Consider the following 26898-nt stretch of genomic DNA (forward strand, 5'->3'; position numbering starts at 1 on the left):
GCAGATTTGGAGGTTTTACACACACAGTCTTTAGGAAAACCTTAATAATGATCAAATCCAAAAGCAAAAAGTGTATGAAATGCAGCTGTCACCTTTTTCCATATTTTCATGTGCCAGACCGCTTGGCCTTTCTGTTCCTCCCTGCAGCATTGCAAACACCTCTTCATTGCACCAAAATCCTCTTCAAATAAAAGAAGACAGAACAATCCAACACATCCCTTTTATTAATTTAAAAAACATGGAAGAAAAGTAATAGGGAAAGTTTTAGCAATAGAAAAGGGATCTGGCTTAAAAATCTATAGAACTTGTCTAGAACATAAACTGATTTCTTTGGGTTAGAGATGACCCCATACAAATCCCCAGATTCAGAACACTCACAGTGCATGACAGCCTGGCTACAGACCACTTTTCTATTTCAGCCTGAACTCTGCCCTTAGATTCAGGTATCTGGTTGCTACCAGCTTTGACAACATTAGATTATGTAGTCCTCACAGTAATATTTTCCTTAAATGGTAATGGGTGTGTTTTAGTTTTCAGACAGAAAAACACTCTGGGCCACGTCAGAAAGAACTCTAAGGTCACAGAGACTTATGGCTGACTCGTTAGAGCAAACAGAGCAGACTGCACAGCAGTTACACAAGCAATTAAGAAAAAAATCTCTTATTTGGCATTTCTCTATCGACATCTCTCGGGCCTGCGATGCGAAGGTCATTCACCATTAAGCAGATACAACGTTCACCAATGGGTTCTGCTTGGCTGAGATGAAAGACTTTCATGCTTCTGCATGTAAAGCAATGAATGGCGTTTCCTGCTGTCCCTCAGAAGCCTCATCCTCTTCCCATCACAAAACTTGGTTCCTCAGCATCATCTTCCTTCTCTTCCTCCTCCTTGCAATCCTCTTCGTCATCCTCACTGCTGACTCGCTCTTGAGACTGATCAGACTCTAAAAACAGAAACCATGAGCACTGGTAACATATCCATGTCCTCCTCATGTACTTCACAATGAAGTACAAACAGGCATTGATCACACCAATTAGTACCAGCAGATAACATGCCCCACGTGTCCTCCGTGTGAAGAATCTCACAACAGTGAGGGAAGCCTAGCTCCGAATACCAAATTCTTCCTTGGAGAAGCAGTCCCTTACCTCCAGCACTCAAGCTGCTTTACCATTGTGACAAGCCCAACATTAAAGAACTCCACCTCCTATTGAATGCTATCTCAGTCAGAGGTAGTCAGGTGCTAAAGTCATAGATTATCTCATTCCCAATCTCACCTCTGCGTGTTGGCACGAACTTTCAAGTATCACAAAACATTGCTAAAGAATGCACACACCAGGAAGCTGCCTGGCAGGCTCCATGTATTTCAGTGTCTATCCAGGTTCACAGGAACTCCACAGGGTGCCAAAACCTTTAACAGACTGTAAAGTTTATTACAAGCACAGGAACCCTTTAAGGTAGGTGCCAGATCAGCTGGGTTCACAGAAAACCAGTGAAAGACCAGAAGAGAAAACACCTTTTAGAAATTAAATAATGCATGTGGAAATTAGGTATGGCATAAAGAGCAACCTGGATCTACAGCCATAACTGCTGTCACACCCCTCCTACCTCCCTGCTTCTCAGGTCAAGTCAGCTCAGGCTCTGACCGCAGTGTGTCGGATCAGTGGTGCGATGCCACCGTGTGGTGAAGTTCAATCCTGTCAGTTTGTGTTGCACTGTAAAACTTCGTGCCAACCCTTCTTCTTAACAGTTCTCCTTCACAGAGGTGAAAGATGGCCACAAGTCCTACTTATTTCTTTACGCAAATGCTTGCCTACCAGGTCTGACAAGCACTTCAATTACTTTGGAAAAAAACTCTCAGATCTCAAGGCACACAAAACTAGTCAAAGACAAGCCTGTTCTCAGCAGACTAAAGACAGCTGTATGCGGTTTCCAGCTTATTTATTTGGTTTTAAAATAGAGAATCACAAAGTATAACAAGCAAAGAACTGTTCTAAAGACAGAGGGGCTCAGAACCCGGCTCCCCAAAGATGACTTATTTTACGTGGCAGTCCTGCAGCACAGAGTCCTGGCTCCTCCCTCTCCCAACCCCCTGCAGAGCCAGGCATTCTATTTCGTTAAGCTCACACTCAGATTCTCCCCCCGCTCACAGTTTATGTGCAAGCAGCTTTTAAAAACAAACCAGACCAAAAGCACTCTGCTACATTCCCTTGCTGTCACAAGTACAATTAACCTAATGATTAATCTATCCTCCCACATCTACATGGGAGGCTGGCAGTGGTTCAGCTGAAACAGATCCAAACAAGAGCAGAAATAAAGTAGAACTGTCAGACAAGTTATGTTCTAACAGAATTACCAGGAACTGTGTTAACTTCCCAGACTTACTGTGATCAATGGGCTCGGCTCTTTGAAAAATTAAGGTAAAGTTCACTCATTAAAAGGAAGCAATGAGCATCCAAACATTTGAACAAACATCTGTTCCGACACCACTGAACGTTTATTTCCAAGACTGCAGGAGAACAGAGGCAGAGCTTATTTCTACATGACATGAAATAGTTGTGTGGAACAGATGGCACCAAGGTGGCTTAATTTCTTACATACGTAATCATAACTTGGTTTCCTGTTGTCCAAGCCGTGCATTTTCCCCCTTTTTCTCAGGTGCATCTAAAAATATGGCTTTCAAAGAGGACTTTGGACAGACAAACAGAAGTATCACACTTAAGACTCAGTCCTATCCATGAAGAATGCTTGGTGGGAGTGGGATAAGCCCTCCTAAGGGTTATTAGAAAACAGAACTGAGACTTGAAAAAAGAAAACTAAATCTCACTGACCTTTTTCCTGCTTCTTTTGTTCAAGTTTATTTTTCTTAGCTTGCAGTTTCTTCTCTTTTAGCTTCTGGCTAAAAAGCAAGGAAAAAAGACTCACATAAATCCAACATTGTAAAGTGTCTGCACACTGTAATTACACACTGATTAAGGACCTATTACAGACATCCCAGGAAAAGACTTCAGTGAAGTGCAAATTTGGTCTCAACAAGTGGTAGCAAATCTAGATATAAGACCAACAGAAACTTTTCTGTTTTGGTTTTAGTCCTATGGATGCAACTACAACTGAAATCACACGATAAACAAGGATCTTCCAGAACACAACAAAGGAGGAACAAGAATGAAACTGTTCCTATATTTTAGCTACTCAACCTATAAAAATGTGGAGAAAACTTTATCAAAATCCCAAGCTGTTGGAATTCAACACTGAAAAAAGTCATTATCAGTAATCTGCTTTTAATAATAATAATAATAATGCAATATACTTTGATCTTCATCTTCAGCTGTACTTAATCATTGGAATAACACTGGGGATGATAAGAGGGGATCTCAGTTCTGTTACCTAACAAAGACAGACAGGCAGTGTAACGGCAGACACCAGGCAGAGAAATCTGGGACTCGTGTTCCCCTCACAACACAGTCAGAGGGTTCTACAGAAAGACCCCAACACCACACCTGGGAGCTCAGGAGAGAAAAGAAAGGTGGTGAGATACATCAGGGGTCTCCTGCGTGCCACAACTGCTTGATACTTACACCATAAGACCACTCAATGCAAGAAGGAGGTGTTTACGTGTTTGGGCAGCATTTCCTGCTTGAACACTTGTTCTGCTTCTCAGCCAAGGAAGAAGCAGCAGCCAGATCTGACTTGCTGGCCATCTGTTGGACCACATTACATGTAAAGGAAGATGGCAGCAGTGTTTGTGTTGTGCACATTTGTGCTAATGTGCCAGTGAGTCACTTTGCATAGGCCTTTCAGCAGCAGCTCTCAGCTACAAAATGCAAAATGCTCATTCTCAGAAAGACAAGAGAGAAGCTGCTGAGGGTCAGACACTGGCAGAGGTAAGCAGCCATGATATCTGCTATTTCTGAAAGGCACGGCAGACTGGAATGTAACATCTTACATCTCTGCTAATGATTCTCAGACCATTTCTTCTGTTTCACTTTGCCTAAAACGCATGGGAAAAGAATGATTTCATATTTCTTATTTTTTCTATTTAACTTAATAGACAGCCAGCACATTACTGAGGTAGGTAGAAACTGCTACTGACTTTAACAACACTGCACAGCCTTTTCTATACCCATGCACTGAACTGGGCTAGTCACACTGTCAGCACGTCATGCACCATCACACCCTGCTACTCCTAATCCATACAAGCATCCGTTAAGCAGCATCACTTTCGCACTCGAGTTGCTTGATGTCTGCTGCTACAGACATTTATGTAAGCCAGACGTGTGTACAGAACTTTCCTGACATTGCTCAAATACACAGTAAGGCTTCTTGCAGTCAGTGTGACAGTGTCAGCAAAAGCTGCTCAAGCAGCCAACGTTATCTTGCTTGCAACGGCACTGAAAATAAAACCACACCAGCAAAGCGTGTCAAATTTACAGATGCCTTTACAAACCAATGACATTAATGAAATTAATTTATGCAGACAGATTTCTTGGCTGATTGATGCAGACACAGAACAAGAGTATTTATCCAAAGGATGTAGCTGCAGATGAGGCACAGGGCATGAGGTTTTCCATGTCAAACCTCCCGGGAGCAATCTGCCCTTACCGCTTCCTTCTGCGTTTTGCTGTTTGCTCTTCTGCAATCATCTTATTCCTCTCCAGTTTCTTCTGGAATTCCTCATCTAGTCTTTGCTGTAATTGATCACATGTTATACTTTGGTCACAACCTAAATTAAAATACTTCTTTTCAAAATCATGTCCTTTTAGGGAGAAGTCCTTTAGCAAAATACAGAAGGGAGCTCTGCCAGATTTTGTCTGGCTGCTTCGTTAACAAAACACATAATTCTAGGGAAGACTTGTATACAGACAGCATTGGTAACCTGCAGCCTGAGCCAACCACTGAGCTCTTCAGAGGAAAGAATCCTCAACAAAACAGATGAGTGACACTGGGCTTCTGCCCTAAAGAATGTATCAATAAAAACAAGAGGATAGTCTGAGACACAAACAGAAACATGTGAATTAGAGGACTCATGTTGGCCAAGAGAGAATATAACAACAATGCTCCCTGAAAGAGGAGACACTCTTAACAGATCTGTATTCTGTGTGCATGCAACTGCTTCGACGTTGTCTGTGCAAGACACTGGTATTAGGGATTTCATTTTATACTTAGAGACATTTCTAACAGCTGCTAAAGCATTCTCAAACCCACATGAGAACACAAAGATTCATCTGTCGTTTACACATTAGGATCTCTAGTGAACAGAGAAGATGGGGGATGTCTGACACAAAGCATCAAACGTTTTAATGCTGACAAAAGACACCACGTGTCACATATTCCTTTGCTGTTTTCTTTTGATGAGAAGTGGTTTGGAACTGAATTGTTTGCAGATGATTTTATAAGGAAAAAAAAAAACAGCAATGGACACCAAATGCTTATGAGAAAAAAAATATAGAGTCCTGCTGACCTTCTCAGCCATGGCATCCATGAAATCCTGCCTCTGGTACTCGCGGCGCCGAAGATGCCGGTACACATGAAACTCCCCACTGCCAGCTCCAGCACTGGAACCTGCAATAAGGAGGGGTTTGTCTGCTAGAAGATAATACACACTGGATGCTCACAAATTACTACAGCTAGATGCTGGGGGGACGGATATCTGAAAGTGCAGTGTACAAAGAAAGTCTATTAACAACACAGAATGTGTCTGCATTTTATACAGGAGCAAAAAGCTCCCAATCAAAAGCCAAAGTGAGCTGCAAACTCTTACATTTCAATGCAGTTTCTACCAGTCAGGACCAACAGCAATCACCATATCCTCTCAATTACTCCCCTGAAGAGAACTCAGCCTTAGCTGGACACAGAAGCACAAGACCTCGAGTTAAACGCACATCCTGTTGTCTCCTAGACAGGGGTGAACTACAACATCCTGCTGAGGCTGCCTCTCACTGATTCTCCCCATCTCATACAAAAAAAAAACCAAAGATCAACTGAAAGGTGATAAAACCCACTGCATTGTTGTTTCCCATGTAAAACTGACTCCACTGACAGTTTTTGTACGTTTCTTCATGAACAAAATCCCTACAGTTTTCTCTTCCTAGCACCAATCTACACGTTAAAGTCTCAGAGGAGCTTTCAGTGTGGCACTCATTCTCACCCTGTGCCTCCTAAGCCATTTCTCAATGCAAAGTACACAAAAGCATTCTTAAAAGAAGACACCTAATAATTAAAACATGAGATTGCAATAGGGCACTTTGATACCAACAGAATCCCAGCACGTCAGGTGCTCCTAAAAAAACAAAACAGCTCTACTGAAGCACCTGGCAAAGCTATTTGAAAAACCTATGAGGGAATTGTAATAATGAGAACAGTTTACTCAAAAACATGTAAAACTTTTAATCTTAGATCAGTTATTCTGAAATATGAACAAGCTGGCCCTTGGGAAAGATCAATAAGATGAAGATTCCAAAGAATCTGCAGATCTACATGCAGATGCACTTCAGACTACAAATACTAACCCTAATCCCTCCAGATAGAAGTGCAGGCAGAACACTTGGGCTGGATTCCCTCCATGGCTGTCAGCTCCCTAGCTGACCATGTGCTGTCACATCCCTGCATGCCTCTGCCTCTTACCACCCAAGATTCAGACTCAAATCCATTAAAAGAGGTAATTCACAACTGTAAGCTTCCAGAGCACTTTCATATCTGTGGAAAAGACAATTTACTTGTGCCTTGTGATCACTACAGCACAAATTACTCCTTTACATGTAGCTTGTCTACTGGAGTGCCACAGGTTTTGACTTTGATTAAAGCAAGGCCCACGAACAATGCAGATGTTGAGAAAACAACTCAAAAAGCTCATTTTATACCTCTTTTCTCCAACAAAATGATTGCCAACGGGAAATCACCTCCAGTTTTTCTGTTAAATAGTGTCTAAGCTCAAAATGGCTGATCCTACAGTTATCTGAAGAGCAGTGCCTTTACCCATCACATCTCTGACAAACTCCGGGGGAGGCCGTGGTGCCCACTCATTCAGCTTCTCAGGAATTGGTACAGTCTTTTCCTGTAAGAACAAACCAACCATCAGCATCCTCCGGGGGCAACACCTACAGTTCTAACACAGGATGGCACGTGCATGCCCGCAGCCCCTTCCACCACAGGGCAGACCCCAAAAGGAGCACAGCTGTGGATACATCTCCACTGACAGGGAGCAGGCAGAAAGCAGGAACCAGAGGACACCTCTCAGGACAAGGGTCAAGACGCCTCATTAGGGCCCAAGGGTTGAGATTTCCCACCAGCTCCCGGGAAATGCACAGCAAGAGGCAGACATCGGAGCCCCAGGCTGCCCCATTCCCCGCAGGGCGCCTCTTCCCTCACAGCCCAGGGCGGGACGCGAACTCAGTACCCGTCCCTTCGCGGCCGCAAGCACGAAGCCGCCCCGCTTCCCGACCCCTCACCGGGTTCCTCATGAGGCGCTCGAGGCGGAGGCGCTGTTCCTCGGCGGCGTTGCGAGGGATGACGAGCGGCTGCGGCTCCTTGCGGGGCCGGGGCGGGCGCGGGGCCGAGGGCGCCGCCATCTTCCCGTCCCACAGCGCCCCGCCCACTTCCGGCGTCGCCACGCAAGACGATGGGCGTGGCCGCCTCGATGGGAGCGGCCTGTAATGGCGGCCGGCCTAGGCCCTGCCCTTCTGCCAGCCCGTGGCAAACTGCTCGGAGCGCCTCAGAGGAGGTGCAGGAGGCAGCGTGGGCTGCGTGAGCTGTGCCTCAGCCTCCTCAGGGCTCGGGTATTCGCTGTTAGGGAGGCCTAGGATGTGTCATTAGTAAATGCACACTGCACAAGTGATGTCCCCTCAGGCATGGTGAGGGCTGTGAGGAAGGAGCAGGCGGTGTGCTGCGGCCTTGCTGGAAGCTGAGGGCTGCTCCGAGTTGCTGCTGCTGCTTTCTCCAGCCCCACAGCAGAGCTCGGCAGATCTCCTATCACCCCACTGCCCCCAGTGCTGCACCCAGTGACCCCACACCCCTGTGGGATCTGTTAGCAAGGCCGCTCCAAAATCCGTCACACTCCAGGCTCTGTGAGGAGAGAATTCTCAGCATTTTGCACGGACGCCCTGGCCCCAGCCAAATCCCTGCCCCGTGATGGTGTAAGCGATACGGTGCTTCCTGGTGCCTCCCGGCAGGGCTGCAGCACCATCTGCTCGTGTCACTTTGGCAATTAGCAGGCTGTGCCCGCTGGCAGCGAGGATCTGCAGCACAATTCCCTGTGGCATGGACTCACAGTAATGAGGAGGGTCGCTGCCTCATCTGTGCTTAATTAACACAGGGGCTTTGCCCAATCAGCATATGGACCAGCTGAGGGCTTGCACACCCCGAGCTACGCTTGCCTGGAGGAATGGAAGCTAGAGCTGGCCGTGATACAGCTCTCTCTACAAGCCAAATTTTTCATCGAGCTGCTGTGGCCATACAGAAATGGCATGGCATGTGCTGGGGCTGCGTGTGCGTCAGAGAATTAGCTACTAAAGGTCAACGGTGATGGAAGAAGAGGGGCATTGGGCTTTGTGTCTTTATGGAGATAAGCTGGGGCACGGAGCTGGGCGCTGGGTTGAGACAGCTCCGTGCTGTGCATGAGGAGAGGGGAGAGAAAAGGGAACGCAGAGGTTGGGAATGGTTCCATCTGAGATTTATGGGTCATTTGTATTGACCTGAATTTATTAAGCCCACATGCTCTTCTCTCGTCCGTGAAGAAAATCAGAGCGGATCCACAGGTTCAGTCCTCTCTTTGTTTACAAAAGACTTTTTACCTCTGCTGAGGTTGCTATGGAAATGGCTCTAGTTTATGCCTCGTGTTTGTCTTACCAACCTGATTTATAAAAGAATGGCTTGAATTCAGAGCTGGCTGAGTTCCCAGCTGTCTGCGCTGGCCCTGGAAGGCATCCCTGCAGCCACAGCCCTGGCTGCTGCCATGCAAACATCTTCCTCATGCTGTCTCCCAGCTTGTGAGCTCCTGTCTTTGCAGCTCTCCCAGCTCAGGGTCCAAAACACAGCTTCCGAAAGCGGGGGTGTGAGCAACTGTGCCAGTTGCTGCTGGAGAACAGCAAATCAGTGATGGCCAGACACCACTATGGCTGGAGGGCTGCAGGGAGCAGCTGGACACCTCGATTCTCTTGCCCAAAGCGTGGCTTGTGCTGACAACGACTTGCAGCTCTGGGAAACGACAGGCAGCTGCCTGTCATCAGACAGAGCCCACGCAAACAGCACGGGGAGACAGACCTGCAAGTAACACCCTCCCAAATGGCACACCTAGGTGTGGACCCTCGAGGTACACGTGTTACTTTTGAGATGCATCTGGGGAGGAAAGAAGAGATTGTCACTTGTGTCAGACCAAAACAGGATGGATATCATTGCATCACTGTAAAATAAAAAACCCTTGAGCTGGGATCTGGGCAGAACTGGGCTTGCAGGGGACACGGGATTTGCATCAGAGCAGTTCAGTGCAAAGCAAACAACAGTACTTCCTGATGCGTATCAGAGAAGCTCCTTTGTGTTCCAAAGCAAATGCATTCTGAGGTGTTCTCTTAACAAAAGGGATCCTTCCGGAAGCACAGGGAGCTGTGCACAGAAAAGCCCTGCAAATCTATCAGGTAGGAGCCACTGCAGACAGCTGAAACACCCGAGAAATGCGGGGGGCTGCACGGTTGCAAGCTCCACATCTTCCTCCTTCTTCACGGCATCAGCCAGCACGCAGCACACCGCGGAGCAGCACCAACCTGCCCAGCCCACACTGAGCCCGCTCTCCCGGTTTGCTGCTACATCTCCGTGTGCAGTGCAGAGAGCAACCCAGCAAAAGGACAGGAACGCACGTTTTCCAGCAGAACTAATGCCGTAATTAGGCAATTCGCTAATAGCCGAGGTGTGAATGGTTTACGGGGAGGCAGGAGGAGCAGCTGTCCTGCAGACACAGCCCTCGCAGCAATGAAGGGCTGTCAGCTCCCCAGCTGGCCAGGCCCTGATGGATGGGCATCCAGGGCTGGTTAACAGGCTCCAGAGATTTTTGGGGAGGGAATGTTTTTGTGAATGGATCGTGATGCAACCGTGGCCTGATTACAGAGCTGAGCAGCTCTCCCCACCCCCAAAAGCCATGTGTGAGCTGTGTCTGGAAGCTGTGTCTGCCATGCTGCCGAGCTGTGACAGTGCAGTCTGGAACCACGTACCGGTTTTCCCTGGGGATCCTCAGCACGCTAGGAAGATGTACGGCAGCAGAGCATGAGGCACTGCCTGCCTCCCTTGGGGATGGGGGTTGGAAAACATGTATGGGGAACACTGCTGCTAGGAGATGCTCCCCAGGGCTGTTAATTCACTTTTATCTGCTCCGCTCCAGGGCTGAAGGCGTTTCAACTTACACCGGCAACACACCAGACAATGAAAATGACAGACTGAGAGGAGAGGAAACCCAGCCCCGCAAAGGCTGGACGTGTCCTCCACCTCCCTCTGCTCAATCGTGATAAAAAATGCCCCCCCCCTCCCTCCTCAGTGTGCCAGACCCACTCTGCTGGTCAGCCTGTGCCTCACCATAGCTGCCTCAGGCCAGCAGCGAGGTCTGTACGCACGCTGCATGACAGCATCCTCTCTCTTTCTACACAGCAAAGCTCCATGCTCATGTTCTTGTGCTGTCCTTTTTGCAAGTGGTTTTATTTTAAAACTGGAACTTGAGTTCTCCATTTGTTTAACAAGTCCCCTTTTTTTCCTTTTTTTAAATAAAATTAATTTATTCTACAGAACAGTAAACTCTTCCAGACTCTTCCCTATTTACAAATGAACATGTTTGTTTGCAGATCGCTGCTCCCCCCACCCCTCTCCTATCCCGTGACGCAGATGATGACAAATCAGCCAACATGTGAAGTCCTCTAAGGCAGTGCTCCCATCCACCGCCACCTGGGGACTGTGGGGAGAACAAGAGCAATGACATCTGTGCCACATCTGGAGGTCCCCACTCAATCACTGTGTATGTAAAGGGAGTTTGTGTTAAATCCAGCGACACAGAGCATCCAGCTTCTCCCTATGTGAGCAAGGAGAAATGCCCACTCCCACCGCCCCAGCCTTCACATAGGGAGGTGGCTACTGGCAGGGCAGGGATTGAGGGCTTGTGGTTGCAACAGTGGGAGCTCCCAGCCCTCAGCAGCCCAGAAGGCAGCTCTCAGCTCTGGAGGAAGCTACAAGCCTCAAAGACAGGCTTGTAGCCTGTCTTCTTGATGCAGAAGCTCATCCCTGCCTGTGGGAAGGATGAGAAGCGACTCCAGAGTTGGGACACACTTTGCTAGCTCAGGAAAGAAGGCACCTAACAAAAAAAATCTGATCCAAACCAAAACCAGACACCAGAATAACTCTTCAGGCAATTCACTGGGGTTCGAGCTTGGCTGTGGCTTGACTCTTACCCTACATGAAGAACACAATCCCAGCAAGCAGCCTGGCCCTAGCATTTGTGCTCTCTCTCTCAGGTCTCTGCAGTGCAGGAGGGAGCTCCTTTTCATGCTGGAGATGTGCTGCAGGGGTCTGCTCAAAAGCCACCATGCTGCTAACAGGCAGAGACAGCACATGGTCCCTGCAGGCAGCAGTGCTGCCACGTGGCACTGGTGAGGGCAGGGTGGCACTTGAGCAAGGGAAATCCCAATGCTGTCAGCCCAACCCAGTCCCTGTGTTCCACCTGCACAGCCACACAGTTCCACCAGGAGCCACACTCCTTTCATTCTCTCTGGGTTTTTCAATTTCTATAAGAAAAAAAATAAAATAAAAATCTTCAATAGCATCTACTGAAGGTCTGTAGTGTTTGCACTCCTGAGGTGTGCTGTGGTGGCAATTTTGCTTCCAGCCCTGCACCTGGCCTCTGTTTGACCCCCTGGAGATACCCCAAGTAAGGGCTGATGTGAGTGGGGCTGGTGTTGTGTTTTCCAAGGTTTGCCTTCAACGATGGCAATGAGTGCTGTGGAAAGGAGGGAGAAGATTGCTGATACCCTTGTAGGCAATTCAAGGTTTCAGAAGCAAAGGAGAGGAAGAAAGGGAGCGTTCAGGGAATCTCTACAAGGAGAAAAAGGACAAAGGAAGAGAAAGGGCAGGAAAGCAGGGAAAGACCTTCCTCCAATGAGATGCATCAAGCTTTGGACAAAAAGCCTTCTCCTGGCAGAGCATGGGAAGCTTGTGCCCCAGAGACGCACAAGGATGGAGCTGTGCTGAGCATGGGGCACAACGCCTATAGGCACACAGACCTGTGCCTACGAGGACAGCTCTGCAGGGACACTTCCATCCCCATCCCAAAATGCCCAAACCTCAGTGCTGGGAGAACACTTGGTCAGGAGGGAAAGGGAAGGTGCCGCAAGCTTCAAAACAGCACTGATGCTTCCAACCTCGCACCCACTCAGTGCTGCCAGGTCCAGCTGGGCCATCACACAGGAGCAAGGAGGATGTCCTCGCCCCGGTGCTGGTGGTGGCAGTGAGGCTGGTGCAGCAGCAATGGGCACGGTTGCCCCGTGTCCCCCCATCATCCCGCCCCTAAGGGGCTCAGTAGAAGGAGTATTGGTTCTCCACTGCCCGGGTCCGACTGCGGGCACCGTCAGCATCGTGATAGTCCTCAGTGCCGGTGGCAGCAGGCTCCTGCCGGCGCTCAGCGCTGTCGCTGCGGCTGCGGGGGCCCAGGGCTCCCTCCAGGCGGTGGTAGGGCGTGGGGACGGCGGGGGGCACAGCCACCCCCTCAGTGGGTGGTGGGACTGGCGGGGCGGCGGGCGCCGTGCTGCAGAAGTAGTGTGGGGGTGGTGGGTCGGTGCGGCAGAGCGGCGGCTGTGGCACGAGGGCTGGCGGAGGGCCAGTGTCTGCAAGGGAATCATGGAATATCTCAAGTTGGAAGGAACCCACGGCACCACTCAGAAATGAGAGCATACGTCTGAGAGCACCGTCCAGATGCTAATAGAATGGGGAGCTCAGCCCCTCTAAGGGTGCCTGGGGGATGGTGCCTTCCCAAATCCGTTCTCCCCATCCTTCACCCTGCATCCCAACCTTCCCTGCCTACCTTCTCCATGCCCCAGTGAGCTGTGCAGACCTCTAACCCTTTCCTATTGGAGCCAAGGATCCTAAAGAGACTCATTCATTTCTGGGTGGTGTTTTTTCTCAGAAAGAGTGGTGATGCAGTGGCACAGCTGCCCAGGGAGGTGGGGCAGTCCTTGGAGGTGTTCCAGAACCATGGAGATGTGGCACTGAGGACATGGTGGGGTGGGCTGGTGTTGGACGTGGGGATCTGAGAGCTCTTTTCCAACCTGAATGCTTCTACGATTCTGTGGTTCTACGATCCCAGCCCCAATCCTCCCCACCAGCCCCAAACCCAACACGGCCCCAGCACGCACCGGGCTGCAGGCTCTGGGCCACCACGTAGCTCCGAAGCGTGATGTCCGCAGCGCCGCCTGACTCCAGCGGGATGGGGTGTGTGTGGAAGTGCCGCAGCATGTCGAAGATGCTCTGGAACCAGAGGTGCTGCACGTGGCACTGCCCGCTCTCGTTCAGCGACAGGCGGAGGTGCTGTGAGGACAGGACAGGAGGTGAGCTGCAGGTGGAAGGCCCCAACCTCTCTCAGCCTCGCAGCTGCCCGAGGTTGGCTCAGGAAGTCACCCACCTTGGCTTTCCCCTGGAAGTTGAAGGTCAGCACGTACTCCCCTGGCCGTGTCTCACTCTGCCGGATGACGAACAGGCCGTGGCTCCGGGCACCGCCAAACAGCACCAGCTGAGCCGCCTTGATCCGTGACAGTGTCCCATGGAACCAGGGGAAGTCAGAGAGGTTGATCTCTGTGTCCACTTCGCTGTCCTCTCCTGGCCGCAAGCACCACTGGGTTTTAGGGAGCATGTAGGCATTGCCCTCTCCCAGCCCCAAGGACGAGGCAATGTGGGCACGTGCCGCATTCCCCCAAGCAAACCTACCTGCAAGGTGCGTACTGGCTGTGGGTGCAGACTCCAGTGTCTGCAAGAAGCTCTCCAGTGGGACGTGGGCCAGCAGCTCCCCCACGGAGTCCCTGCCCCGGCCATGGGGTGTGGGCATAGCAGTGGTGGTAGCACTGTGAGCACCGGGCAGGGCACATCTATCTGGCAGCCTGTGCACATCTGGAAGGAAACATTGATGCTCTCAAGCAAGAGCAGGCATGTCTCCATGATGGGGGCTAGCACGAGGACCCAAGCTCCCAGTCCACACTGCCTGACAGGAGCTGCCCCACACACAGCAGAGGTGGCAGCAACAGACACCTCCCGACCCCCGTGGGATTTCTCACCATCAGCCAGGAACTCGCAGCTGCAGGAGGACGCCCGGCCCGGCAGGCAGGCTCCCTGAGCACAGGATGCCAACTCAATGTCATCCCCGCTATCCCTGGTGGGAGAGCACAGAGCAGAGGGTCACACACTACACACATGGCATCACCCCCTGGAGAGACTCCTTTTGCTCCAGCCCCACCATCCCAAACAAATCCCAGCTTCTCAGCCTCAGCCCTTCCTCCCAGAGCACAAAAGAACCCGCAGCACTCAGTGCCATGGGATGGGGCATGGTGAGAAGCTAATGCACCACACATCCAGGCTGCCCTGTGCACTTGAGCACCATTGTTGAGCAAGCTCCCAGCTTGCTCACAGCCTATTTTTATCCACCCGTGGCATTCGGGTGCTCTTTTGCTTAACAGCAGCCACGTGTGTGCCAGCAGCCAGGAAGCGGCTGCGTTAGCGTAAGGGCTCACGGGGGAGCTGCTGAATTATTTAGTGGCCAGTAAGTGAATCAGCCACTGGGAGTCATTCAGCTGCAGCCACTTTAAAAAAAAAAAAAAAGAAAAAGAAAAAATAAATAAATAAGAGTAGAAGGAAACCAAAACCGACAGAGCTCTGCAGAAATCCCGTTGCTGGGTGCTTACGCAGAGGTTTCAGCTCGGTTCCTTGGCAGGAGGACTGAGCGCTGCATGCAGGAGCTGAATGAAAATTCATTCTTGGCACAGAGCGCGCGTGGCAGCGTATGAAGCGGCTCTTTATTATTTGCTGTGGAGTTCATTATTATTTGCTTTATGGCTGTGTCTGGAGGCCAGCACGGGGTTGTATATATTTAAAGAAGCACACAGCTGAATATCCCCAGCAAAAGGCAGCTCTGGGGACAAGCTGATGTGGGGAGGGGGGCACAGGAGGCAGAAGGGAGCTCCCCAAGCTCCCATCCCAGCTTTGTTCAGGGCTCTCTCTCCTAAAAGCTCCCTTTGGAAGCCATGGCAAGAAGGGCAGTGCTGGTGCTCCCTGGGGGAGTGTGCCTGCAGAGCCTTCATTACGGCACGGATACTGGGCTGGAAATAAAAGGATGGGAGGTACGGCTGATACTGAGTGCACGCTCTGTAGGGTGCACCTCTGACACACAGCAGTTGCTGACTCTGCCTCCAGATTTTTGCCCCAGTGAATCAGGGACTTTCTGCAATAAGCTGGGCAGCAGAAGTTGCATCAGCTGGGGTCTGTTCCAAGCCAGTGGTCTGTGAGGGCTGCCTACCAGTACCAGCAGCCAGCCCACCACTCTCTCTGGGCTGTACAGGGGAACTTTTTGCTTGCTGGAACAAGACGATTTTCCTTTCAACAAGAACATCGTGCCTGAATCGTGCCCAGATCATGTCCTGACCGAGTGGGGAGAAGGGGGTGCAGTGTGCAGGGGGAGCCCAGCCATGCCCATGAGCCTTACCCAGGGTCAATGCAGTCCTGGATATCTGCCACCCACGAGTGTTTCTGCAGGGAGTCAATGGTCTCCAGGATGTACTCGGCACCGTTCTCCACCTGGAGGTGAGTCATAACAGTGTCAGGTCATGTTTAGAGTCCTGCACCCCCCACCAGGCAAAGCCAACCCCATAACACAGTGGGACAGCAGCCACCTCCACATCTCCGTACTGCCACTAATAACTCCTTGCTTGGAGGACACTGAGATGTCTCCATCCTAGCAAAGGGATGGCAAGGGGTGACCCAGAGATGCTCAAAGACTGTAAACCCAAAGGGTCTGGGCTGCTCTGATGCTGGGAAGGGTGCAAACACCATATGGCAAGAGGGGGGCAGTGGGCACCAGGAGATAGATGCTGCTGCCCCATCCTTCCCAGACCCCCTGCGTGACCCTGAGCTGGGAGGAGCCCTGGCTCTGGGAGGGTATCGCATTGCCAGCCAAGAGCCTTCTTGCTAATTAAATTAATGGCATACAACTGAATCACTGTCCTGAAAATAAACAGGGAGCAGTGCCCGGGGCGAGCAGCACCCGGTCCCCTGCCATGTGCCAGCTGCAGGGGAGCAGCAGAGCCCCGTTTTGTTTAACCAACGGTTTGCAGCTTGGGAGAGCACAGTGCTCCTTCATGCACAGCATGAAAGCAAGCAGAGCATGTGCAGGGCTCGGATATTTTGCAAGCACTGCTTGTGCAATGGAAAAAATGCGTGTGCTCGGTGTCTGATGTGCGGCGAGAACGCACCGTCTGCTAATTGCTGGGTGACTGAGCATCATGGGGTCCAGCGTGGTCCCTCTGCATGAGGCAGGGGCTTTCCCACCCATGGGTGAAGGCTCTGCATCAGTCCCAAGTGCAGGAGGCAGCAGGGGCTGCTCCCCACCCCCTGTCCCACCACTCTGATCCATGCCCCAGCACCGAGGGGGCACCAGTCCTCTGCAAAGGGCGATAGCAACAAGCAACAGGAATGAGGCCCAGGGCAGAAAGTGAGCCACGAGGGTGTCAGAAACACACCATGAAAGGGAGATGCGGGAGGGAGCACAGCAGGAAAGGGGCAGCAGATGATGCTGAATGAGTCCCTGGGGTTGACTCAGTGCTTGATGCCTCACAGAAGAGATCGATGGCAATCGTTTAACCCTGCAGGCAGAATGGGGCAGGAGCAGGTTAGAGGGTAAATGGGGAGGGGATAATTACTGAGAAGGTGGGAGCAATGCTGGAGTCAAGGCAGTGGAGGAAGAGCAGCAAAAGGAGGCTGAGATTTTACAGGGATCTGGAAACCATGATCAGAAGAAATGATGAGCCATATTCCAAGAGCAAACACTGATAGTTAATGGCCAAAGCAGAGCAGATGCTGAGCTCTGTGCTCACAGCCCTCACAGCCCCACTCATGCTGACATTCAGCAGTGACGAGGACAGAAGGAAGGAGGAGAGGATGGATCCCTGATCAATTCAGAGATGACACCACGCTGCAGCGTGCTGGAGGATGACGCAAGAACTCCAATGAATGCCCTGATGCTGAGAAATCAGCTTTGAAAGAAAAAGACCCAGGCAGCTCTACCTCAAGGGCATGGCGCTGACGCCAGCAGGGGAACCACGGCTGCAGAGTGCTTCTGCAAAAAGCACGGCAGGGTTAGGGCAGCTCATGAGCTGCTGTGAGTCAGCGGCATCCTCTGGGCATGGAGACAGCCAGAAGATGCGCTGGGGCTGAGGAAAGAGGAAGAGGAAAGGAGAAGCGATGCAAGGAGAAGCGATGCTTCCTGCTGACTCTGGGCTGCTGCACTGCCTTCACTTTGAAGGGGGACCAACATCAACAGGGCCGGAGGGAACAGCATGGAGCTGCGTCAGGGGAGGTTCGGGCTGGTGGTTAGGAGAAGGTTCTGCACCAGAGGGTGTTGGGCACGGAACAGGCTCCCCAGGGCAGGGGGCACAGCCTTGAGCTGCTGGAGTTCAAAGAGCATTTGGACAGTGCTCTCAGATGTGTGCTTTGGGTGGCCCTTTGTGGAGCCAAGAGCTGGACTTGATGATTCTTATGGATCTCTTCCAACTTGGGATATTCTACGATTCTGCGGCTGGGGCCATGCAGTGCACAGTGAGAAGATCCCTGCTGCCACCCACCCCATGGTGCTTCCCAACACTGCCACCTGAGCCTGGGATTTGCCACAGAGGGCTGCTGCCTGTCAGCAGGGAGCATTCAGTTAATTGCATTGTATGGAGAATGATTTCTCTGGGGTCTCTAGCTGGGGATGGATTCAGTCTCTCTGCTCGCATCCCTTGCAAATTGTCTCTGGATACCCATTTCAGCACTCTTGTAGTGATGGGGTAAAGCAAAACACGATGGCAAAGCCAGGCAAACACCAGGGAGGTGGGGGAGTCACCATCTCTGGAGGTGTTCACAAACTGTGCAGATGTGGCACTGAGGGACACTGTCAGTGGGCACGGCGAGGGTGGGCTGGGGTTGGACTTGGGGATCTGAGGGGTCTTTCTCAACCTTAATGATTCGATGACTGCACCTCAATCCCAATCTACCTCGGCATCAGGTGGATGCTGTGTCACTGTGGGAGCCCCAAAGGAGAGCACAGCATGGGAAGGCAGGGCAGTAGCAGCATCAGTAATGCTGGGGCAAGAAAATATCCCTGGGGCCAAAGCATCCCTGCAGTGGGGTTGGATGTGGGGCTGGATGCCCACCGCTGCCCCTACCCTCACCTTCAGCACAAAGGTGTTGTCCTTGTCAGGCATCTCCAAAGGCATGGTGGTCCGCACCTCGATGATGGCTGACAGTGGGATGCTCACCTTGGGCTTGGAAGCCTGAAAAAAAGAAATAAAAGAAAAAAGAATGAGAACAAACAAATAAATCAAATCAATCAATAAATAATAAAAAGTCTTCGCTCAGTCGAATCAAACTGTCCCAGGGGGGAACGCAGCTCTCAGCAAGGCAAGATAGCAGCTCAGCCCACACGCTTGTTACGGGGGGGTGGGGAGATAAAAGAAAAAAATTAAAAAAAGCATTGATTTCCCTCATGTGCCTGATAACTCTGAGCTCTTTTAATTAAATGAAGAAAAGGCCTGGTGGAAGATGGGGAAGTTCATGTGCTTCTCTGCCAAGCCTCCTTGCTGCGGCACTGGCATCCCGACGGGGCTGGTGATGAGCACTGGGCTGCAGGTTACCAACAACAGGTTCAGTTCCTATTTTTTTCTTTTTTGCCTTTCTTTTTTTTTTTTTTTTTTTTTATAAAGGGGAAAAAAGCTAAAAGCTGAACTATGAGAACAGGAACTGTTCCTTTCCCCTCTGGGATGTTTCATTTCCACCTCTGCGATCCGCAGCACCACCTCCACGTGTGCTACGTGGGGCCCAGCACTGCTGTGTTCTTCCATCCGCGTTTCCACCAGACAAGATGAGAAAGGCAAAACCCAAACTCCTCATTCAGCAGCGGGCAGGGAACAGCCTGCTCCTGAGGAGTCTTCCTGCACCCTGTGGGAAGTGCTATTAATGGCCACAGGGGCATCTCTGCAAGTGTATTTTCCCCTTTTTCTAAGCCTTTGGGCGCTCAGAACAACTGTCAGGGATCCCTGGGCTCATTGCTTCCCACTGAAGCAGTAGTTAAGCAGGGACATGATGGGATGAGGGGAGAAGGAAAGGAAAACTGAAGACAGAGGGCTGTGATTACAGCAGGCTTTCCTTCCCATGGCATTTAAATAACATGAGATTTCTATTCTAACACATCTAGTAAGGCCCCAGGGAATCACTTACTATTTGCCCCAGGGCTGCCAAAGATGAGCACACACAGCGCAGATGAGGCTCTCTAAGCACAGGGGAGGGCTGGGTAGCACAAGGACAGTTGGACATTAGGAAAATCTTCTCCTGAAGAGCAGTGATGCAGTGGCACAGCTGCGCAGGGAGGTGGGGGAGTCCCCATCCCTGGAGGTGTTCCAGAACCGTAGAGATGTGGCACTGAGGGACGTGGGCAGTGCTGGTGGGAGGTGGATGGTTGGACTGGGTGATCTTAGAGGTCTTTTCCAACCTCTGTGATTCTATGATTGTTCCAAATGAATTATCAGTTTGAAAATAAAGAGTGCCGAGACCAAGCGTGGGACCTCCTGGTGGCACATGGAGCACTCTGCAGAGTGTTGGGGAGAGCAGAACCTCCTCGTGTTCAGGACATTGTGCATCCCAGCATGGCAGTGAGCTTCTCTGCAACCACCAATGCCTTGGGCTGAGCCAGCAGGCTGGGCTTCAGCACCTTTCCAAAGATCACTGGGGATGAGAACCGGTGCTTCTGTGGATGGGACCCATGTGTGTGCATTCACGTCTCAACGCTCAGCACCACACCTCCCCAAACCCACCAAGCACAACTGCTGCCTCAACTTCACCCCAACACTTCCAAGGACCTCAGCCAGGCCTTACCTTGGGAGGGACGTAGAACTCGAGCAGGAATCTCTCCCCTTCCACCTTCACGGCCTTGCGCAGCAGGAGGCGGCACTTCTGCCACTGTGAGCTCCCCACACAGTTCGTGTCATCGGCCACCATGTAGCGCAGCGTGCCCTCCCTCTGGATGTCCACCAGCTCCACCTTGGAGGACTGTGCCTTGGACAGACGCAGCTTGTGGGTCCACTTCTCCCGGGGGTCACCGGGCTCCTTGCCCCACGGCTCCCTCTCGGTCCTCCTGGTGCCTGGAGCCGCCTCGGCGCCCGGCTCGGGAGAAGACCTTCGGTGCCACATCTCCTTCATGCCGTCCACCACGCACAAGCTCATGTTCCTCAAGGAGAAGCCCTTCTTGAACTTGGGCTTGGCGGAGGCGTGCACGGAGACATCCTCCGAGCTGCGGGACTGGCCATAGGAGGACACTTTGCGGGCTTGCGCCTGCTGCACAGGGCTGAGATAGCGGCCGGCACCCAGCGGGGCCTCCATGCTGTCCAAGGACTCGGTGGACGTCTCCTCCTTCCGCTGGGCCACCTCCCGCCCGTAGGGCACGTGGCAGTTCTGCAGCCCCACGAAGGGCACGATGTTGTACTTGGTGGGCGAGTCGGAGACGAACACCCGGCTGACCTCCACGCTGAAGATATCCAAGAAGTTGGCGGCGAAGTGATGGGAGAAGGAAGCCTCGGCGCCCGGCGTGTCGTAGTGCGGGTTCTCCTTCAGGAACTGGCAGAACTTCTGGGCGAAGTCGACGGCGGCCGCCTGGGCGTGCAGCTCGCAGAACTCACGCCAGTCGGGGAGCGGGGAGGAGGGCTCCTGGCACAGGGCATCGCCGTTCATGGCTGCCCCATTCCACCTGGCGGCGGGCTGTGGGCAAGGGCACAGCATCAGCATGGCCGCGATGGCCCCCTGCAGCTGGTGTGGGTCTGCAGCCCCAGCACAGAGGGGGAAACGCTGTGGGAAAGTGGTTTTGTGCTCTTTCCTCTCCCTCTGCCGCACTGGAACCAAACGTGGCCCTGGCAGCGGCCATAAATCGTACTTATTTTATGATTATGACCCATTCAAAAGTGCCATTGATTTCTCATAAAACCACCGAGGAGTCTGTGACCGGAGCAGCCCGGGGACCTCCAGGCCCATTACCATCATTAGACCCCACAGCCTCAACAGAAAGCCCCGGGGATCAACAAGTCCATGGGTTAAAGGGAAAAATCAACCAAGAAAGCAGAGCTGGAGCCAGCAGGAGCTGAGCAGAGGTAAAGGCCAGACCCACGTTGCCATGGGAGAAGCACCCAACGTCACCAACCTCTGCCCAAACTGTCAACACGAGTTGGGAGTGTGAAGCCCGGCTTTTCCACTGCCTCGCAGTTCCCCATGTGCTTCTCTGCCCCACTCACACAGCAGGGAAATCCCCGGCCTTGCAGTTAGGGATGTCTTTGAATTTCCCCAAGAGACAGCAGGAAAGCAGCGTAAAACGCAAAGCTGTTTGTTACCAGGCCAGCAAATGCAATTCTCACACATCCATCCATCACTGGCACAGAATTTAAAGGCTCAGCTACTGCCCTTCAGCACTACAGTGTACGGCTGCAGCTCCCTGAGCACACAGCAGCCCAATAGGGATTTTGGGGAGACAAAGAGGGTCTCCTGCTGCCAATCCAAGTGGGCATGGCCAGCATCACCAGGAAGACAGCTTTGCCCTGAGGGCTGTGCTTCTCCCCATTGATCCCAGGAGGGATGGAGCAGGAGAGAGACTGCCTAGAACTGAGGGGTTGCCAAGATGTGACACCCAGAGAGATTAGAGAGGGGGGAGAAACAAACAACAAAGCCCAAAGCGCTTCAAAAAATGATAAACCCCAAACAGAAAGCCGGGCCACCCAGCCGCAATGGAGACACGCACACAGAGGCATCGCAGCATCTTGCTTTCATCTGCACAGGGTTGACAGAATTTCAAAGGGCAATTTATAAAAATGAAGCCTAGAGGAGCGATGACTTGCAGGCCTGGAGGAGGCAGTGGGGTGCACAGCTCCCCATCATCCCCTGCCCATAGTAGGTCCAGGACCCCTCTTTGGGAGCAGCAGTGGGGTTGGGGCACCCTCCAACACCGCAGAGACATCCCCCCCTGGCAGGCACTCCTTTACCTGATTCCTGCAGGAAGCAGCTCCCAATTATCTCTGCAGATTTACCTTTCATCTCGGTGCCTCCGCTCCCCTCCATGCCAACAGCACTGCCCCACTTCTCAAAATAACTTCCATGACACAGACAGCATCCCTGGGCTGGGCGCTGGGAGGCAAAGCAAGCAGCAAATCCACAGGGGCTTTTGGGAGACTGCGGGCAATTCACCTTTAGCCCCACTGCCCAGGTGCTGTAATGTGCTCCCATGGAATAAGGCAGAGCCCTTGGCAAGGGAGGTCTGCCAGGGGTCTTAGAACATAGGAATATGGGAATCATCACTGAGGTTGGAAAAGACCACTAAGGGCATCAAGTCCAACTCACCCCACCCCACTGACTGCAGCCCTCAGTGCCACATCTCCACAGCTCACAAACACCTCCAGGGACGGGGACTCCCCCACCTCCCTGTGCAGCTACTGCATCACTGCTCTACGGGAGAAGAAATTGTCCCTAATATCCAACCTGAACCCCCGTGGTCATAGAGTGACTTCAGGGACCACGGGGCACCCAGCCAAAGACGTGGGCTGTCATTGCTTCTAGCCCACCTGCACCTCAAATGCCACCGGGGCAGAGCCGCGTCCTGCTGCTGCTGTCACTTGGGGGGAAGCAAGTCAAGATTTTAGAAGGGGAATGAATGAATGAATAAATAAATAAATAAAAAGATTCCTGGGGAGCGGCCAAGTGGAAGCCCAGGTTGCAGTGTGAGCCAGCTGCTGGCAGCCAGGCCATGCCAAGCGCTGCCGATAAGCCGCAGGGATGCGCCCCGTGCAGCGCCGTGCGAGTCGGCACACAGCAGGAGGAGGAGAAGGGAGGTGAAGAGAGCTTCTGACCTCCAAAAGAAGAAATGAAATTTCGGCCGTCAGCAGAAGTGCAAAGGACCACGGAAAAAAACAACAACAACAACAAAAAACAACAGGTCTCCGGTGAGGTGGGAGTCAGGACAAAGCCGCTGGGATTTGCTGAACCAGAGGAGTAGGGAGGAACTAACAGCTAATGAGGTGTTAATAACGCAGTGCCGGCCACGGGACAGCCGAGCAGCCAGGCCAGCACTTGCTCCAAGGGCTTTATTTAAGGAAACAACCCTAATAAAGAGATGTTTCCTTTCCGCCCCACACAGCCTGGCCAGGGGAGGAAAGTCAGGCAGAATGGCACCTTCCTAGGGTACGGCACCGCAGGGACCCGCGGCCATCCTGCAGGGAGCGCTGGGGTCAGGGCGCGTGCGAGGAGGAGGTCCCGCCGCTCAGCTTCCAGCAACATCGATGCCACTCAAAGGAAAGCCGGGCACCTGCTCGCCCCCAGCACGGGGGCTGACCTCAGCCGTCCCCACGTGTCCGCGCCGGGAGATCCCTGGGTCACGAGCGGGCGCTGCAGCAATGTGACACCGCGCGGTCCTCGGTGCCGCTGCTGGCACGGTGAGCAGAGCGCAAGGCCCCGGGGCGCTGCCAAAGAGGCTAAAAACAGGATGGGGACCGCGCCGGGGGCACGGCGAGCATCGTGCCCAATGCACTGCCTTCATGTTTGCTATGCGGCCCATAGGGATGGGAGATGGAGACCCAGCCACCTCTTCCTGGTGGCCTTTGTGCCGCCGCCAGGGCCCCAGACCGGCTCTATGTGTGGTCAGAGGGACAGAAAGCCGTAATAGCAATAACAGAATGCCTGCCAGGGCACCTTCTTGGGGAAATAAGGGTGCTTTTGGTGCAGCAGGACACCGTTCTGCTCTCCCAACGGGTGCTGTTCACCTGCCCGGCTCCAGGAGTGTCACTGCACACTGTGATCCACCCTGCTGCTATTTTTACCCCCACAATAGCAGAGTGGTGGCAGAGCCCCATCCCAGCCCGGCGAGCTCACGTTTCCCTCGCTAAGCCTCAGCTTCCTTCCGCCCCTCGGCCCACAACAAATCTCTCCTCCTCTCAACTTCCCACTCCAACAGAGCCCACGCTGGGCGCCTCTAAGCACTCACCCTATAGGGCCATAGAGGGCTCAGAGGAGTTGGTTTGGGGCACAGTGTGGCACGGCACAGCTTTTCCCAGCTCTCAGCTGGGATCTCCATCCCTTAGGGGATGGGAAGGAAAACCCCAAGATTGTTTTTCAATTACGGCTCATAATGAACACGGGATAAAGTTACACAGGTCTGTATGTGTTGTCTCTCAGGCGCGTGCGCCGACAGCATCCGATGGCACCCAGAGGGGAAGCGGGGCTCTGCCCTACACCACAACGCTCACAGCCCGGCACTCAGTGCAGCACAACAGCTCCATAGAACCCCTCTGAGCTCCACGTCCCTTGAACAGGCGATGCCCAGAGGTCCCACATATCCCACTCCCCCTTTGCTGTGCTGGGTACAGCATGGGGGGCTCTATCTGCGGATGCTCCCCCCACGGCAATGCCCCACTGCCAGGTGCACAGAACACCACCAGGACACCCTGCAGCTGCCATGGGGAAGATGTAATCTTCACTGCTCTGCTCGCCCCCAGCTCGGAAGCGCGGCGCTGGGGAATGCCAAACATCCACAGACTGTGCACCCAACAGCAGGTGCTGGGAGTGCTCAGGGCTTTCCCCCCTCGAAAAAAAATAAAAATAACACCATCAGGTGTGGGATGACAGCTCTGTCGCAGTGGGGGGGATTTGGGCTGAGGAAGAATGGGGCACCCCAAGATGCACGAAGGCAGCAGATGTGCGGCCACCACTGGGTTTCTGATTCTGCAATTGTCAGCCCACCCTGGGGAAGAGGAAGAGGAGGAGGAAGGGCTGCAGCACCCGCAGCGTGCAGACACCAACGTGCCTCCGAGGAGGGATGAGAGCAGTTGGGTGAGAACCACGAAGGTTGGCCGCGACCACTGCGACCATTCAGCCCGACCATCGCGAGACCCCCCGGTGCCGAGCAGGGAGCAGAGCCGTACAAAGCCCAGCACCATCACAGCGCCGGCACACGAGGGCCGTCTGTGCTCCATCCCGGCTGCAGCCCCGAGCGCAGCGCAGCCCCGCGGTTACCTCCACTCCCGGCGCAGCTCAGCGTGTCCCCGGGGCAGCGCGCTTCCACCCGCGCAGGTGCATGGCTCAAAGCGACGGATCCGTACGGCCGAACGCGGCTCTAGGAGGGACCTAGAGGGCAAAGTTGGACGCGCTCAGCCCCACCGGAGCGAGAGCGGCGCTTCGCATCGCGGCGGATCTCACCCGCGGGGCACCGCGGAGCCCCACAGCCCCGAGCAGCGGTCCCAAAGGCCGCGCAGCGCTGCGGGGAATGCGGCAGCGCCGGGGGGAGACCCCGGGAGGGAGGGGGGATAAGGGGGTAGGGAGCGGAGCTGCTGTGCACCCGGAGCTGGGAGGGGAAGGCGGGGGGGTGAGGGGGGGAACGCCGAGAGCCGCGCGGGAGGCGTGCGAACCTCATGCAAATAATGGAAATAAACAAATAAAGCCGTAGGTAAATACAGAAAAAATAGAAAAAAAAATCAAAGCTCGCCTCTAAAGGGCCGCGCGCGCGCAAAGCCGCGTTGTGTCCGCGCCCCCCCCCCACCGCACCGCACCGCACCGCACCGCACCGCACCGCACCGCACCGCCACAACGCACCCGGAGGGGCTGGAAGCGGGGAACCCCCCCAACCCCGCATCGAAACGCGGAGGTGCGCTCCGCAACGCTGCGATGGGGGGGGGGGATACCCGGGAAACCGGCACCGCCCCCACCTCCCCCAGCACCGCCGCACGCAGCCGCGCTCCGGTACCGGAGGATGCGCTCACCCGGCCCGGCACGGCCCTGCTCGGCCCGGCGCTCGGTGCGGCTCCGCCGGGGCCAAGGCTGCCCGCCGCACAGCCCGGCCCCGCCACCGCCCCCCGCTCCTCCCCCCGCTTTAAAGGGCCCCGCCCGGCGCTGCTCCGCGCTGTGCTCTGCCGTGCCGTGCCGCCCCCGGGTCAGACGGCGTCCCCCAGGGCACCCCGTGTCCCGCAGTTCCACAGGGCACACCTCGCATGGCACCTCGTACCCTACAGAGCATCCCACACGCCGCAGGGTTACCCCACATGACTCCCCGCATCCTGCCCGGCCCCCCATATCCCTCACAACATCTCACCCCTTCAGGATACCCCAAATCCCATTGCATCCCGCAGGGTCATCCCGCATCCCCATCTCCCATCTCACAAAGCCTCATCTCCCACATGGCACCCCGTATCCCACGCTGCACCCTGCATCCCAAATGCACCTCACATCTTGCAGGGTACCCCAAATCCCACAGAGCACCATATATCTCACACGCCACACAGGGTACCCTGCCGAATGCACAGCCCCCACTCCTGCAGGCACCCCATATTCCCCAGTTCTGTGATCCTATGATTCCATATCTCATCCTGCATCCCTCATGGCATCGCGCACAATACCCTGCATTCCACAGCAGCCCCACATTCCACATCCCACCCCGCAGCTCTCGTGGCACCCCACACCCTGCACAGCATCCCAAACCCCGAAGCATCCCATCCCACCCTGCACTCCCATCATATAAAGCGCCCTGCCTCCTCCACACACCCCCATTCCATATCCCACCCTATATCTGACATGACACCCTGCATCCTGTACCCCATTTCCTCCTCCAGCATCACCCCGAGGGAC

The 26898-nt window shown here is 53.4% G+C and overlaps 2 protein-coding genes across 3 annotated transcripts; both read right to left on the bottom strand.

The window, feature by feature from the left end:
• Positions 1 to 205: 205 nt before the first annotated feature.
• Positions 206 to 7597, bottom strand: PRKRIP1 (PRKR interacting protein 1). The gene is made up of 6 exons (XM_052688877.1): positions 7446 to 7597; positions 6973 to 7051; positions 5459 to 5559; positions 4600 to 4685; positions 2829 to 2896; positions 206 to 943 (listed from the first exon to the last, which is right to left on the bottom strand). The coding sequence occupies exons 1-6, from the start codon at positions 7563 to 7565 to the stop codon at positions 828 to 830; spliced, it is 570 nt and encodes a 189-aa protein (XP_052544837.1). The 5' UTR covers positions 7566 to 7597; the 3' UTR covers positions 206 to 827.
• A 3058-nt stretch (positions 7598 to 10655) lies between these two features.
• Positions 10656 to 26133, bottom strand: SH2B2 (SH2B adaptor protein 2). 2 transcript variants are annotated; one of them, XM_052688856.1, is made up of 10 exons: positions 26037 to 26133; positions 25294 to 25404; positions 20128 to 21006; positions 18429 to 18530; positions 15707 to 15798; positions 14286 to 14380; positions 13942 to 14121; positions 13640 to 13833; positions 13374 to 13545; positions 10656 to 12845 (listed from the first exon to the last, which is right to left on the bottom strand). In XM_052688856.1, exons 3-10 carry the CDS (start codon positions 20977 to 20979, stop codon positions 12538 to 12540), a joined length of 1995 nt encoding a protein of 664 aa, XP_052544816.1. In that variant the 5' UTR covers positions 20980 to 21006; positions 25294 to 25404; positions 26037 to 26133; the 3' UTR covers positions 10656 to 12537. The 2 variants fall into 2 exon arrangements, with proteins under 2 accessions (XP_052544816.1, XP_052544814.1); XM_052688854.1 differs by having other exon boundaries at positions 26021 to 26070.
• Positions 26134 to 26898: the final 765 nt, after the last annotated feature.

This window comes from Tympanuchus pallidicinctus, unplaced genomic scaffold, assembly GCF_026119805.1.
Source record: "Tympanuchus pallidicinctus isolate F22 unplaced genomic scaffold, pur_lepc_1.0 scaffold24, whole genome shotgun sequence".
NCBI classification, from domain to species: domain Eukaryota; kingdom Metazoa; phylum Chordata; class Aves; order Galliformes; family Phasianidae; genus Tympanuchus; species Tympanuchus pallidicinctus.